Genomic DNA, 15,678 nt, shown 5'->3' on the forward strand with positions numbered 1-15,678 from the left:
CTCTGTTTTACTCTCTTTCCCCTCTAATATTTATTTTTAATATCATCCCTCACTTTGCCCTTCTCTCTAACACAAATGGCAGCAGCTAGGAATGACGTTACCGTCTCCCTGGCAACCAGTGAAAGAGGCAAAGAGAGCGCAAGCGAGTGATTGCCCATTCATGAACATTGGCTTCCCTCATTCACTGTCATTTTTGTTTTTTAATGTCAAAGTCTCATTACCATGATTCAGGTAACTGGTTTATATAGGCATGCCCGTGGCACAGTGAAGGGCAGCAGAGTGAGCATGTTTGCTAATGTGTTGTGTAAGGCTGTGTGTGGGTGAATGGTCAACTGTGTCATGAATTGCTGATGACGTCTTCTCTGCAGTTGGGAATCCCTGCTCTACTCTTTGTGTATCTCTATCTCTCTCTGTCTCTCTCTCTCTCACTCTCTCTCTCTCTCACTCTCACTCTCTTTCTCTCTCGTTCATCCAGCTCTCTCTGTCTGTCTCTCTTGCTCTCGCTATTCTGCTTTCTCAGCATGTGTTTCTGTCTGTCTGTACACGTCTCCCCCCCCCCCCACTCTCTCTGCAGTATGACGTCACTGTTGGAGGTTCCTCTCTTTTCATTCTAGCAGCACAGGCTGTTCTACTTCTTTCACACAGCCTCAGGCTTTTGCTGCCTGCATGGCATGACTTCCAAATTGCATGATTTTAATTACCTGCCTCTGTATACACATTGTGGTTCCTAAATTTTCTGCTTATGTGGCATTGCTTTCTGTAGATGTATTGTTTAAATGCACACAGACAGCCTTACTAATTAGTGACTTAAGCTACATGGGTTCAATTGTATACAGGTTCATTGTACATGGGTTCGTTGTATAATCAACGTGTGAATTGTATCAGAATTGTATAACGTATACGTTTGATCCTGTTGATGACAGTTGGCAGGTTATTTAACTCTGGCATCTCATACTCAAAACTTATTTCTAGCCAGCAACACATACGCACGCATGCACAAACCCAAATACATATAATCATGGTCTTGGTTCTGTGTGTGTGTGTATTGGGGTGAAAATGGGTCACCTTGTCATATGAGATGCTGGGTCTTTTTGAGAAAAAGTAAAATAAGATTTACTAATTCATTGGTTACAGTATTGTGCACAATTCTCATTTATTCTGTCCTGTCTTTCAGGATTGTGTTTATTGTCAAATTATCAGCTTTTTCATGCATGACTCATTCAGGTTTTTCTCTCTTTTCTCTAGGAGGAGGGGTGTCTGACGTCGCCTGTGTGTGGAGGTTGTGCAGAATGCAGAAGCAGTGAGGTGGCACACTCGCCATGGCGTATCCCCCACCCCCTCCCCCTGTTTAAGAGCCCTGTCCACCGTGTATCTCACCACTGGGGCTTCATAGTGGAGCCCCACACACACCACATCACACACACCGACACACAACAGTCTCAGGTATATTTGAAAAATTAAAGCAGTATCCACCAAGTGTTTGGGGACACTTTGCTATGATGCATATGTTTTTTCATGAGTTGCAGTAGCGTATCAAGAAGCTGTTTAGATTTTGTTGGTTTTGTAAGTGTGTGTGTGTGTGTGTGTGTGTGTGTGTGTGTGTGTGTGTGTGTGTGTGTGTGTGTGTGTGTGTGTGTGTGTGTGTGTGTGTGTGTGTGTGTGTGTGTGTGTGTGTGTGTGTGTGTGCATGAAGTGTAACTATATGCTATATATAATTAGATACGCCAATCAACCATAGCATTATCACCACCTACTTGTTTCTACTCACTGTCCATTCTCTCATCTCTCCTAACCATACAATAGCACTTTGTATTTCTACAATTACAGACTGTAGTCCATTTGTTACAATTTCAGCAGTACTGCTGTCTGATCCTTATTACAACACACAATAACACAGCACCACCATGTCCAGTGTCACTGCCGGTCTAAGAATGACAAAATATTTCCTGCTCTGTGGTGGTCCTGTTGGGGTCCTGACCCTTGAAGGACAGGGGGAGCAAAAAGTGGACTACCCTCTTGTAATTATAATATATATATATATATATATATATGGGTGCAGCAGGTAGTGTCGCAGTCACACAGCTCCAGGGACCTGGAGGTTGTGGGTACAAGTCCCACTCCGGGTGACTGTCTGTGAGGAGTTTGGTGTGTTCTCCCTGTTTCTCCGTGTGCTCCAATTTCCTCCCACAGTCCAAAAACACATGTTGGGAGGTGGATTGGCAACTTAAGTGTACATAGGTTTTAGTGTGTGAGTGAAGTGTTTGTGTCGTTCTGTGAAATACTGGGCCCTTCCCAGGTGTGTTCCTGCCTTGTGCCCTATTGCTAGTAGGCAAAGGCCAAGATCTATATTCAGAGAAGTAAAAAAGACAAATGGCACATGCTAACTGTTTTTACCTCAGCTGATGTTGCTAGCCTAGTTGTGTCATATTTCAACTGGTATATTTTGTCTGAAGAACAATACATTTATGAAGAGCTAGTACAAGCAATTATAAATTCATCAAATTATTCTGAAAGTGTATTAAAACTTTCTCAGTACTAACACTTCTCATGACTCTTCAAAAGGCAATGCGTCCTCAAAGTTTGGAATGGCTTTATAAATTATATGGTATTAATATTCTGTTGTAGTGATGTGTTTATCTGCATTTCTTTTCATAACAATTGTGGATTAATTTATTTTCACATATAGTTGGGTGTTTTGTAGTGGGGAATTTATTAAGAAAGCAAAATAACTTCCTGTCTTGATCTGATTGGTTTCTCTTGTTTGTTTGTGCATGCTCAAGGTGTGTGTGATTGGGCTCTGGCCCCTTCCTGAGAGAAAATGTCAATGGTGTTGCCCCTGGATGGGGTGAGGGAGGGGGAGAATGTACTGACTTCTGAGGGTCCAGCCAGCACCCGCTGCAAAGGAAACGCAAACACACCCAGCAAAGACTGCTCCACAGACAACAACACTGAGCCCGACGACAATGTCTCACAAGACACACAGGTAATAAATTAATAAATACAAATAACAGACCTATTCCTCGTGGTTAAACGACTCCAAATGTATTTCACTGCTGACAATATGAACACAAGATACTTTAGGTTTTATCTGGTTGTATCAGTTGTATTTCATGGGCAAATATCAGTTTCTGCTATGGGCGTCATGGTGGCGCAGCAGGTAGTGTCGCAGTCACACAGCTCCAGGGGCTTGGAGGTTGTGGGTTTAAGGCAAGGATGTATTCCTGCCTTGCGCCCAATGATTCCGTGTAGGCTCCAGACCCACTGTGACCCTGAACTGAATAAGCGGTTACAGACAATGAATGAATGAGTTTCTGCTATTAAGCCCTGCAAAAAATTGGGACTAGTAATAAGGTACTGACTATGGACTGTTCGCCTGAAATTGGACAATGTGTTGTACTTTGTTAATAAAAAAAAATTAATTCTCATTCACACTTGAAAGTTTGGTTTTGTTTTTTGGGGGCAAAATTAGACCTGAATGCTGCATCTTTTTTGTCTTCAATCCCTTAATGTCTGTCAAGTGTTGTGAAAAAAAATGGTGACACTACAAAGCACTGTCAAAATAAGAGTGAAAAAAGTGAAATAGGAGCAAAAAATTAGTAGAATGTTCAGGTTACACTTTAATGAATTGGTATCAGGCAAGGGAAGATGGGTCTTGGCTTACCATTTTGTGCCAAACTTCATAAGAGAATTCATAAATGCTTTTTAAATAGAGTAACATTATCGTTCAATTAAAACACGTATCTCCATTTTTTGTGGATCTTTACTGCAAAATTTTAACACGGAACCTACACGGTCATACATCAATGATTTCTCTGAGCTAGTTATTATCTCAGATGATCCAGAAGTGGAAATATGTTCAAAGTGGTCAAAGAAGTCCATGTTCTAGCTTGTTTCAGCTGAATTCTCGTATGAAGTAAAAATTAATAAAAGTGATTTAATAATGTAATCACAGAGATGAAATAATGTAATTTAATAGTCAAATTTGTGTTGCAAGTACCAACACCTACATTATTTTAACCCACTGTATATAAAAGACTCACAGAATGCTTTATTAGATTTAGTTGATTGTTCTGACAAATATTGTTTGTTTGTGAACTAAATAGTTTTTCCCCAATTTGTCTCAGAAACGCTGTCAGAATCATGGCCATACCAGGAAAAGAGCCAAGGTAAACAATGATGCACACCACACAGCAGTCACTTAAGACCTGAATGTTGTTTGACTAATCATGTGTGTGTGTGTGTGTATATATTTATTTATATTTATATATAATTTATTTATTTATTTTACACACACACGTTACATAGTTCAGTTTCTGCAGTGCTGAACTAGGAGTAGCAACAGTAGAGGCCCTGTTCTCCCTATTACAGGACAGTGGAGCATAACAATGACTTATGAGTTGTAATTTTAAGGTAGAAATACTACCTAGTATTTCTTTGATGTTCATCGATGTCATAAATATATGAGATCAGCACTCTAGTTTGATCTTGCTTAACAAGGAACACTTCAAGGTTGGTTAAGTCCTTCCAGTTCCTCCATCTCTAATAGTTGAATTATTCAGTTGTTGCACCTGAAGATATTAAAGAAGTCTCTCCTAGTTTGTTCGTATTCTTGTTGTATTACGTGCATGATTTGAATATTGAGGAACATCAAGGACCACAGAAGAAATGGTTTTGATACCTCTGTTAATCCAAGCACAGAGCCCAGATCTCTTCAGCTGAAAATGCAAGTCCAGGTTATGGGTCAGAGGGAGAGCATCAAAAGGCAAAGGGTTTTTTAGCGTTTTCTTAACATCAGTCCAGGACATAAAAGTATGATGTAAAACCAAATTCAAAAAAGCACATTTTTGCAATAGTATTCAAAGGGGAATAGAGGTGCAGGCTTCATCCTCTATAGAGACCAGGGAGAATCTAAGCTATTTGTGCATGAACTAATCATATGCTTGATTGAGATAACCAGTAATATATCTGCATGTTAGATGCACAGGCACCACCCTTATCTTTCATTCTTAGTAATCTGGAAAAAATAAGTCTTGGCTTTTTGTTATTCAACACGTTTTGAGAATATTTTTTTGTCTAAATCTTAAAAAGCTTTTTGGGTAAACTTCAAGAGACTGACTGAAATGAGAGTAAGTGAGGGAGGATATTCTTTCTTATTAGGTTTATCCTGCTGAAATAGATAAAAGGACAAAAATATCATAAAAGGCATAATCTAAGATGTTTATGCTATTAATATTATTTAATGTAATTTATATTATTAATAAGTTGGAGATCATACTTGTCAGTGAGTTTAGAGTTTGGATCCTGAGTATTTAAAACCCCCTACTGCTAATTAAAAAGGGGAAGCAAGTACCCAAGGTCTGTCAGGAGATGTATAAAGCTTATGATTTTAAAATGATAAAGTAAATCTTATTTCATTTGTATAAATTACAAATAACATTCTTTAAAAATGTCAGCTTAATTATTTATTAAGCTAACTTCTGCAATGTTAAATTCTCTGTGGAAAACTCTCTCTCTCTCTCTCTCTCTCTCAGTCTAATGCCAAGCTGAAGCTAGTGAGGAGTCTAGCAGTATGTGAAGAGTCTTCAGGCCCGTTTTCCACTGATGGACCTCCAGAGACCCAAGTACTTAAGCATGTTTTACTATTCCATGTTTTGTATCCGAAATATTTAAGTGAAATATATTTTCTTGTAAAACGTGATACAGTATTAAAGTTTGATGCTGTTCCTATAAACTTCGTATAATGTTAAACTGTTTAGGACATTATTCAGCTCCACATCAGCTGTCCATCAGATAAAGAGGAGGAGAAGTCATCAAAGGATGAGTATGAAAGTGAGGAGAGAGAGAAAAAGGACAAGACTCCACGCAAAATGCTCTCACGTGGTAAGACATTTGAATTACATTAAATGTTATTGTGACCACCCAAATGTTCAGTTTGGGCAAGGTCATTTTAACCATTCCACACTGCAATGGCTATATTCCATGTTTGTTCTTCATCAGCATTGTGCCATTAACAGCTAATGACCTCCCAGTGCTTATAGTTGACTTAATGAATTAATAATAAGTTTAATATGGACTGATAGTAATATCTGGCTAGTTTGCATGTAATGACTGAATTTATAGGTTGCTTTGTATTTGTATTATGGTGTAAATTTGAAAAAGACAAAACAGATCCATATTAGAATAGGATTCTCATATATATATATATATATATATATATATATATATATATATATATATATATATATATATATATATATATATATATATATATATATATATATATATTCATTTATTTATTTATTGATATATAACATACAATGTTCACGCAATATAAAAAAACAATTTTTAAAAACTAGAAATTTTCAAGTGGTATGGGGCAAATGATAAAAATGTTTGCTTGTTGCTTAAGAGGAGAGCCGTTTTAAATGACCATATTGCGTTCTTTGCCGTTTTTGCTCCAGGCACTTCTAGTTCAGCAGATAATTGTCTTGTCTTGGCCTAGGAGGAGCCATGTATACAGAAGGTTTGGGATTAGTATTCCCTGTTTACTCACATTCGTAAGATTTGGATAAATTGTAAGATTTATTTCAGTTTAATCCCCTGCAAATCCAAGTACTTGCAATGAATTCAGCTTCTTACATTTGGGGAAGACATGAATGAAATTACCACAGAAAAGATTTACTGTTTATTTATTTATTTATTTTTTTGCTCATGATTTGTGTGTGTGTAACGCAAATGGTCTGTTCAGTTCCACAATTAAACTATACTGAATCCACATACTGTTCCACAGCTGAGGATGGCTAGGTACCTGGAGACTTACTGTGCTGTTTTTTATTATTATTTTTTTTTCTTCTTCTTATTACAGACTCCAGTCAGGAGTACACAGACTCCACAGGCATTGATGTGCATGAGTTCTTGGTGAATACACTGAAAAACAATCCCAGGTAAAATTGACCCAGCATAGACAGCAACGACATAGGACAAATTTACAGCAAGTTTAGCTCCGCTACATATATTACAGAACCTAGATATACAAATGCTGGTCATAAAATTAGAATATCATGAAAAAGTTGATTTATTTCAGTGATTCCATTCAGAAAGTGAAACTTGTATATTATACTTTTGAAAGCATATTAAACATATATATTATACTTTTATACTAATTAATAATACTTTTATAATCATTTTATGACCAGCACCTGTAGTTATTAGTGCTTGTCCAGTATGAACATTTGTCATAAATGCAGATTTCAAAGATCTAAAGATGTTGTGTGGACCAGAATATTTGCCAGTCAGTATTGATTTGATTATAATATTTTTGTGTGGTTCATTTTTATTTACAGTTGTCAGTGTTTTAAATTTATATAGATTACAAATGATGACAAGTAGTTTCTCCTATGTTAATAGCATAACTAATCATTCTCCTTCACTAAAAAGCTCCTGTTCCCCTCCTTTTTACTTTTTTTTTTTACACTTTTCTTAATACAACAGGGATAGAATGATGTTGCTGAAGCTGGAACAAGATATACTGGAATTTATTAATGATGACAAGTGAGTGTTCGAGTATTTCAACTTGTTTACATGGACTTCAAGGTTTTCCTAGAATTAGGCAAGCTTACATTCTCCATCAGCAGTAGTGCCATAATTGTTTTAATTGTTGCAAACTCATGAACCCAGTAGCTCCACACACAAAACAGAGTCCTGTTGTTTAGAACTGATGAACATAAGATTGATTGACTCATACTTGATTTTTACCAAAGTAAAAGATTGTGAAAAATGCCACATACACATCTTTTTTCAACTGCTATCTTTACCCAATACTTATTTTTATTGGCCGTTTGTGCCTATGAAAGAATAACAGATATTAAAATCTATGTAAATGTGTATCTGTTTCAATGCCCCTACTTTGTAATCTAATTGCAGTAAATTTGTATTTACATTGACTTCTTTTGTAATTTGACTTAATCTGTATAAATGGACAGCATCAAAGCAAAAACTCAGGTGTTTTTTTTTTTTCTTTTAAATATACAATGGTGGGTTGATGGTGTGAGTGTCTGTATGTCGTGACCACTTATATGAAGTGCTTATTGCCCCCTGTTGGCTGGTTGAATGTTTGCTTTTATAGTTGGTAATATTAAAATCAGTTAGTTTTAAAAGACTTAAGAGGTGATAAGCAAACATTAAAGCCAGTTAATTTTTTTTTTTGGATAGGAGATATAATCACAAAAACACCTCTCACCTCTCAACAGACATCATTTCTAGTAATGATTCAATGATACAAAAAGTATAACTATTTTATTAGTTTACTATTTATAGGATATTAGTCGTAGTACATAAGTATTTTAAAATTTGTTTTATTTTCAGCAACCAGTATAAGAAGTTCCCACAAATGACCTCTTACCATCGTATGCTGCTGCACCGAGTGGCAGCTTATTTTGGCATGGATCACAATGTGGACCAAACAGGCAAAGCAGTCATCATCAACAAGACGAGCAACACACGCATGTATGGGGATTATATACAATTCTCAGAAAAACATGACACTGGTTTTCACTGGAAAATTATTTAATACAATAACTTCATAGGCATCATTGAATGATCCATTAGCATTATTTAATAAATGTTCAATATTTGCATTCATAAGACATATATGGTAATGCCTATAGAAACAACGTTAAATATGAAACTGAGTTCTAAAAATTGCACTGTTTATAAGTTCTAAAAATTGAGGTGTTTTATAAGATAAACATGCGGGTTTTTCAGTCAGCTCTAATACTATAATACTCACTTTTTTTCAGCCCTGAGCAGAGGTTTTCTGAGCACATTAAGGATGAGAGGAACATGGAATTCCAAAAGAAATTTATCTTGAAAAGGGATGATGCAAGCATGGACAAAGATGATAACCAGGTGAGCCCTTCTTTCTCAAAATATATACACAATTAATGTGGTGGTCCTGCAGAGGCTTTTGTCATTGGGGACTGACACAGTTATTTTGTTTAAATACAGAAGTGCAAGGAGATTATTTCATCCATGGGGAATGGGGTAACTACACCCAGGGTTAGCTTGCAGAGCTGTTTAAAATCTTGTGGTGTGAGCATATTGAGTTAGAATTGCATCAAAGCGTAGGCATAGCACGTAATAAACACCCCACAATTAATTAAACAATAATTCTTTAAAACAGTTATTTGCATCTCATGGATTCTAATAAGTAAGAGGTATATTCTAGACTCTAAATTACAGTCTCTCCATTACTGAAATACAACACTTGTGTGGCATGCTTTTATAACAAGGTTTGCCTGTTGTTGGATTTTTATTTGTTGTCTCATCCTCCATCATTATTACCTTTTGTATGCCCATGTTTTGTCTCTCAGATCCGGGTTCCACTTCAGGATGGTCGACGCAGTAAGTCCATTGAGGAGAGGGAGGAGGAGTATCAGCGGGTCCGAGATAGAATCTTTGCACGGGAAGTAAGTGCTTGCCACTGGGGCATGGGGAATAAAAAAAATCAAAGCAGTGCCACTATTCCACATTTCACATAAGAGGATAATTTGCAGCAATGCACAATACACAATCTGTATTGCCAGCGAACTCTTCCAGAACCTTAATTTGTTTAAAAATATATAATTCTAATGTTCATTGTATTACTTATATTATGTGCTTTTAGGAGCACAGAATATTCCACCTGCTACCAGATTGCTACTCTGATGTATTAAGCCTTCTTTGAGCATCTTAGAGTCCCTTTAAAAATAAATTTCTCTCATTCTTAATATTATACATTTTACAGTTTAGTTGATCATGTCATTTGCCTTGATCAAGGTGTAATTCAAAATGATTTGTAATAAAAATAATTGAAACCCACTCTGCAAATCACTGTTAGTGAAAGAGCTGCCTGCTTGTTAATCTATATTTATAAGCAACTGTTTGGGGATTAGGATTAGCTTTGGAGCTATTCGTAATGTGCAGGTGTTTTTTTCTTCACAGTCTTCTCAAAATGGATACATCAACGACAACAGGTAAGATGCACCTACACTGGTGAGCAGCACTGGTTTAAGTTAGTGTTTTTATTTGGCATGTTTTTAAAATAAATAATATACTAGCAAAATAAACAACTATACGTGTACTTTACATGTAATGACAGTATGTTTACGGATTTATTTCTTACAATCTGTTATGCTACTCACATTGAGTGTTCCTCTCACCAGCAATGCCCACTGACAATAAATAGCTAGTGTGTCATTGCTGCAACATACCCCCATTACCCTGAAAAATGTTTGTTCATAAATCTGTCTCTGTCAAGTGTAGTACGCAGTCCATAAGCCAACTGACGTTTTGTTTGTTACTAAAAGGTTCAAGTGTTTGAGGATGAACACCAGTGAAAGACTAAATTACTTTATGAATGATGATTTTTTTATGGATTGAATATTTGTCAGTCATTTCTCTGATTAAATGGAACTGTGTCTTATGTCCTGTAAATCCAAGACTTTGCTACTTTATACACTCACTGGCCACTTTTGTAAGTACACCAAACTTTTATCTGCACTAATTTTTATCAGGTCCACTTACTATAACTTACTTTTGTGGTTTAATTACACACTGTAGTCCATTTCATAAATCCTCCTAATTTGTTAACCTTTCTTTACCCTGTCCATCAGTTACTTTTTTAGAACGTGAATCGCATTTAGCAGTGTTCCTACAATGTCTGCCTTAGAAATAACTACAGAATGTATTACGTTTATTCAGGACTGCAGACAAAATCACAAAGCAAATACCTGTAGTTTCTGAGATACCAAATAATTTTCATTGAGACCCACAACACCCGAGTGTACTGAAGGCAAAAAGACAAAACATCAGCTGTGAAATTTAAACAGCCTTGAAGTGTTAATGATTTTTAGCACAAATGTTCAGTTGTTGAATACATATTAATTTATTTACAACCCCAATTCCAGTGAAGTTGGGACATTGTGTAAAACCTAAATAAGAACAGAATACAGTGATTTGCAAATCTTTTTCAACCTATATTCAATTGAATCTTGCTAAAATAAGCATGGAAGTCACTGAAAAAGAAGTTGCTTGGATGGCAGCATATGTTGCTCCAAAACCTGTATGTACCTTTCAGCATTAATGGTGCCTTCACAGATGTGCAAGTTACCCATGCCATGGGCACTAACACACCCCCATACCATTAGAGATGCTGGCTTGTGAACTTTGCACTGATAACAATCAGGACAGTCCTTATCCTCTTTGGCCCGGAGGACATGACGTCCATGATTTCCAAAAACAATTTGAATTGTGGACTCGTCAGACCATAGGGCACTTTTTGTCAATCCATCTCAGATGAGCTTGGGCCCAGGGAAGCTGGCAGTGTTTCTGGGTGCTGTTGGCTTTCGCTTTGAGTTTAACTTGCATTTGTAGATGGAACAATGAACTTTGTTCACTGACAGTGGTTTTCTGAAGTGTTGCTGAGCCCATGTGGTAATCTGTTACAGATTTATGTCGGTTTTTAATGCAGTGCCGCCTGATGGATCAAAAGTCACAGGCATTCAATGTTGGTTTTTGGCCTTGCCGCTTACTTACAGAGATTTCTCCAGATTCTCTGAATCTTTTGATGATATTATGGACTGTAGATGATTAAATCCCTAAATTCCTTGCAATGTTGTTCTTAAACTGTTGGAAGATTTGCTCATGCATTTTTTTACAAAGTGGTGAACCTTACCCCATCCTTGCTTGTGAATGACTGAGCCCTTCGGGGATGCTCCCTTTAAACCCAATCATGACACTGTTTCCAATTAACCTGTTCACCTGTTGGAATGTTTCAAACAGGTGATTTCTGAGCATTCCTCAACTTTCCCAGTCTATTGTGGCCCTGTCCCAACTCTTTTGGAACGTGTTGCAGGCCTCAAATTGAGTGAATATTTGCAAAAAAAAAATAAAATAAATAATAACCCCAATTAAGTTTATCTGTTTGAACATTAAATATCTGATCTTTGTAGTGTATTCAATTGAATATAGGTCGAAAAGGATTTGCAAATCACCGTATTCTGTTTTTATTTATGTTTTACAAAACGTCCCAACTTCATTGGAATTTCTGGAATTGTTTTTCTGTAATAGCATTTTCGCACATGGGTGCTGTAATTATGGCCCATTAAGAAGTTTGAACACTTGGATTGGAAGATGATTATGACAGTCTGTGCCACACATGATGAACCACTTAAAGGTGAACTAACAGGGATAGGTTTGATTTAATAAAGTGGACAGAAACTTTAGCAAGCGTTCAAAACTGTCATATAAGTGTCAATTCAGAGCAGAATGATCCACTTCCCAAGTAATGCTCTAGTGATTCTGTAAAGGACTGTAGCAATTTATAAACAAGGTAAAGAAAGGATAAAGTATTATAATACATTTTAAAACTAGAAAGTAGAAAATGTATGTATAATGTAGGTGGACCTGATGGAAGCCATGTCTAATAGAGTCCAATGAATGTACATGAGCTGAACATTGCTGCCTTAAAGCCTTTGTAGAGCACATGCGGAGGTAGTTTATTTTGCTGAGATAGGATGAATATACTGTAGAGCAGTGCTGAGAGCGGTATAAACACTGTGGGCTTAGGACTGGAAACTTTGCTTAGTTTTCACTTTCCCCCCCTGTTTAAAGCCTACTCTCCCTGTCCAGATCGAACAAATCCAGGCTTTGGTTTTAACCCCACCCACCCACCCCCAAAAACCCCCTATAGATGTGCACACATGCACAAAAATCCCCTTCCTCTTCCCCTGTAACTTTCAGCCTTTTTCTAACCCCACAGACTGTCCACTGAAGGCTACTCCTCTTCCTCCCATAAGAGGAGGCAGATCTTTAGGTACTGAATGTGCTGTTTATTACCATGCGTGTTTCTGTGGTGACCGTGTGTTGCCACATGAGGGGGGTTGGGGGGCGTGGGGTTGCTAGGGGCCCGTGCATGGCTGCTGTGTGAATCTGAACTTAATCGCATTGTGGGGTATTGGGGAGGGGGACTTCACAAATCTTAACTGTTCTTGCACTTTCTTTGATATGAACCTGGACTTTGGTGGGTGTATATATGTGTGTTCATGTGTGTATGTGGGGCCAGGCTAATTCTGGTTGCTATGGTTGCAGTGGGGAATGTTCTGGCATTGTCACTTGCTGTATGGTGATGCAACAGTTTTCTGCTACCTGACGCATGTTTGGAGTTATTGCAGTCTGTGGGGTCTTCTTGCCATTTTCATTTATTTTTTTTTTTTTCATTATTTGCCATAAAGTGTAAAGATAATTTAATAGATAATTCTATCTGTATCTAGCTTCAGTTTATTAATGAGCAAAATAGCATGGCAGAAAAGTACAAAAATGTCTCATTTTTCTGATTCCCACTCTTGCTCTCTCTCTCTCTCTTGCTCTCGCGCTCTCTCTATCCTCCTCCCTCCCTCACTTTTGCAGTCTCTTCTTTTTATTTATTTAACTTTTTAATTGGTTACCTGGATCCTTCTTGAATCAATCTCTCTCTCTCTCTCTCTCTCTCTCTCACATTCCCTCCCTATTTCTCAGAAAATTGGTGTGCAGGCAGCATAAATAGCTCATCTGTTAATTATGTACATAAATATTCACTCGACTACACTGCCTTAAAAAAGGATCATGTATAAATTATTTTGACAACAAACACAGCATTCAATAAAACAAACTGATCACTATTAAAGGAGACGTGCAATTGTAATCAAGTAAGCATGTTTTATGAAATTCAGGAGATATTTCTTCATTATGTGCTGCAGTCTAGTATGCTAGGCTTTGTTTCTCTGTCTGCTGATGGCAGAAATTGAATCTGAAGGATTTTAGTCAATGAATAGACCTCCAAACATTAAAAAGCATGAACCAATATGAAGATATTGCCTTGTTCCTTTTCCATAGGTGGGTAATATTGACTTAATTTTGCTGTTTCAGATTACTTAAGGCAGAAATGCCTTTCCAGAAAATGCTACAAAGTTAAACAACTCAAGTTACACATGAGTGAATTACTGTGGTAATTCAAACAGTGAATTAAAACATACAATTTATAATTGTTTTTTTTTTTACAAGTTAAATTTCAGCCACATAGTCTTTTTTTTCCCCCTCACACATACTGTTCCAACTATAATAGATGCTGAGATTCTGAACATAAACAAACCAGAGAAAACTGCATTTCCCCACAATCGTAGACTTTCCCTTTTAAGACACACATCGTCCTGCGAGCTCTGTGGGACTTCTGGATTGCATACAGTTTCACAGTGGAACTGAATATAGAATGAAGGCTCCGTATTTGTGAATGTTAACCAACATATTTTAATGTAACATTTTGTGCACTTGGACAGCATTCAAACCAGAATGTATAAACCAGCAAAGAAAAAAATTAGTTGCAGAAAGAGCATATTGTAAAAAAAATGTTATACACTTTAATTGACGGTACCATCTAGCCTGTTTAGATTGTGACCTGCCACTATTACTTCTACATAGCCAAGCAGTGTGTACTTGATGCACAAAATCATGTATATCTGCATATCCACATGATGCATAATTGAGGCTTTTTCAGGTGTGCACCTCAAGACATCTGTGAGCCTTGACATGTCTGTTGCAATGTGTAAGAATAGCAATTACTGTTAATACATAACATTTTTTGTAAATTAATGATCCATGCTGATATGCTATATTTTTTCATAAAGGGATCTCTGCTTTCTGATGTTGATAGGTAATCACTTATAACATTTAAAAAATTGAGAATACCTTTCTACATGGGCTTAACTTTATTCAGTATCATGAACGTCTGGTTTTCTGATGTTCAAATCAAAATGTTTTCCATATGACCCTGAAAATGCCATGGAGCTGAATCTGTAGCCACACCCTTTTTAATGACTAAATAGTGAGGACATTTCCCTCTGTTTCATCATTTTAATACGGGCATTGAATTTTCACTTGGGGACAAAGTGGGACAAGCATAAAACAAGGGTGGCCATGCTGTTTTTGTTGCCCATGCTACTACTTGCCATATAGCCTACTCATCTTGGGGAAGACTTTCATTTTACTGTTATTATTACCTAAGCATTCTGTGCATGGCCGTTTGAACAAGGTTTAGTAGGGTGTTTTCAGATTAGCATTTAATTGGTATAAAGTTATTGTAGGGGATGTATTAGGTGACCTCTTTGAAAACTAAGAAATAGGTCTGTTATGTCCCTCAGTTCAATTAAATGGTTTTTTGGTGTGAGTAACTGTTATTGGGCTGCCTAAAACATGAACTCAATTAGAACATGGAAAACTTAAAATGATGTTTAAAGCCCCTACGTCTTATGATACTAAAAATCATAGTTTTGTTATAAGCCTTTATATAAGTTTATGACCCTGTGTAAATACCAGAAGCCTGACCTTCAATTATTTAAAGGAGTATGTGTGAATTTGTTAGTGTTAGGATCTCTTTGAAGGGACACAACTGCAGTGACTCATTTGGGAGCAGTGTTGGGAGGATATAGCTATAACTGCTTGGTTTTAAGATGGTAAGGTTGGAAGAGAAAATTGCATTAATGTGCAAATGATGTGTGAACAAATTCATATACCGATAAATTTGATAATATTCTTAATGGTATGTTTTTTTTTTGTTTTGTTTGTTTTTTTTTCCTCCCTGATACAGTAAAATGAGTAAATTTAATG

The 15,678-nt window shown here is 36.8% G+C and overlaps 1 protein-coding gene across 3 annotated transcripts in view; it reads left to right on the forward strand.

The window, feature by feature from the left end:
• LOC136691723 (R3H domain-containing protein 2) overlaps positions 1-15,678 on the forward strand; it is a 57,967-nt gene that overhangs the window by 25,212 nt on the left and 17,077 nt on the right. For 2 of the 3 annotated variants that reach the window (XM_066664450.1, XM_066664451.1), the window contains exons 2-13: positions 1,246-1,443; positions 2,781-2,983; positions 4,125-4,166; positions 5,532-5,621; positions 5,757-5,880; positions 6,866-6,944; positions 7,492-7,551; positions 8,365-8,505; positions 8,799-8,907; positions 9,372-9,467; positions 9,982-10,013; positions 12,800-12,853. In XM_066664450.1, coding sequence (XP_066520547.1) covers positions 2,819-2,983; positions 4,125-4,166; positions 5,532-5,621; positions 5,757-5,880; positions 6,866-6,944; positions 7,492-7,551; positions 8,365-8,505; positions 8,799-8,907; positions 9,372-9,467; positions 9,982-10,013; positions 12,800-12,853 — 992 coding nt within the window. In that variant the 5' untranslated portion in view covers positions 1,246-1,443; positions 2,781-2,818. The remainder of the gene's footprint in view (positions 1-1,245; positions 1,444-2,780; positions 2,984-4,124; positions 4,167-5,531; positions 5,622-5,756; positions 5,881-6,865; positions 6,945-7,491; positions 7,552-8,364; positions 8,506-8,798; positions 8,908-9,371; positions 9,468-9,981; positions 10,014-12,799; positions 12,854-15,678) is intronic. The other variant, XM_066664452.1, reaches the window with a different exon arrangement.

The sequence above is a fragment of the Hoplias malabaricus genome, chromosome 3, assembly GCF_029633855.1.
Source record: "Hoplias malabaricus isolate fHopMal1 chromosome 3, fHopMal1.hap1, whole genome shotgun sequence".
NCBI classification, from domain to species: domain Eukaryota; kingdom Metazoa; phylum Chordata; class Actinopteri; order Characiformes; family Erythrinidae; genus Hoplias; species Hoplias malabaricus.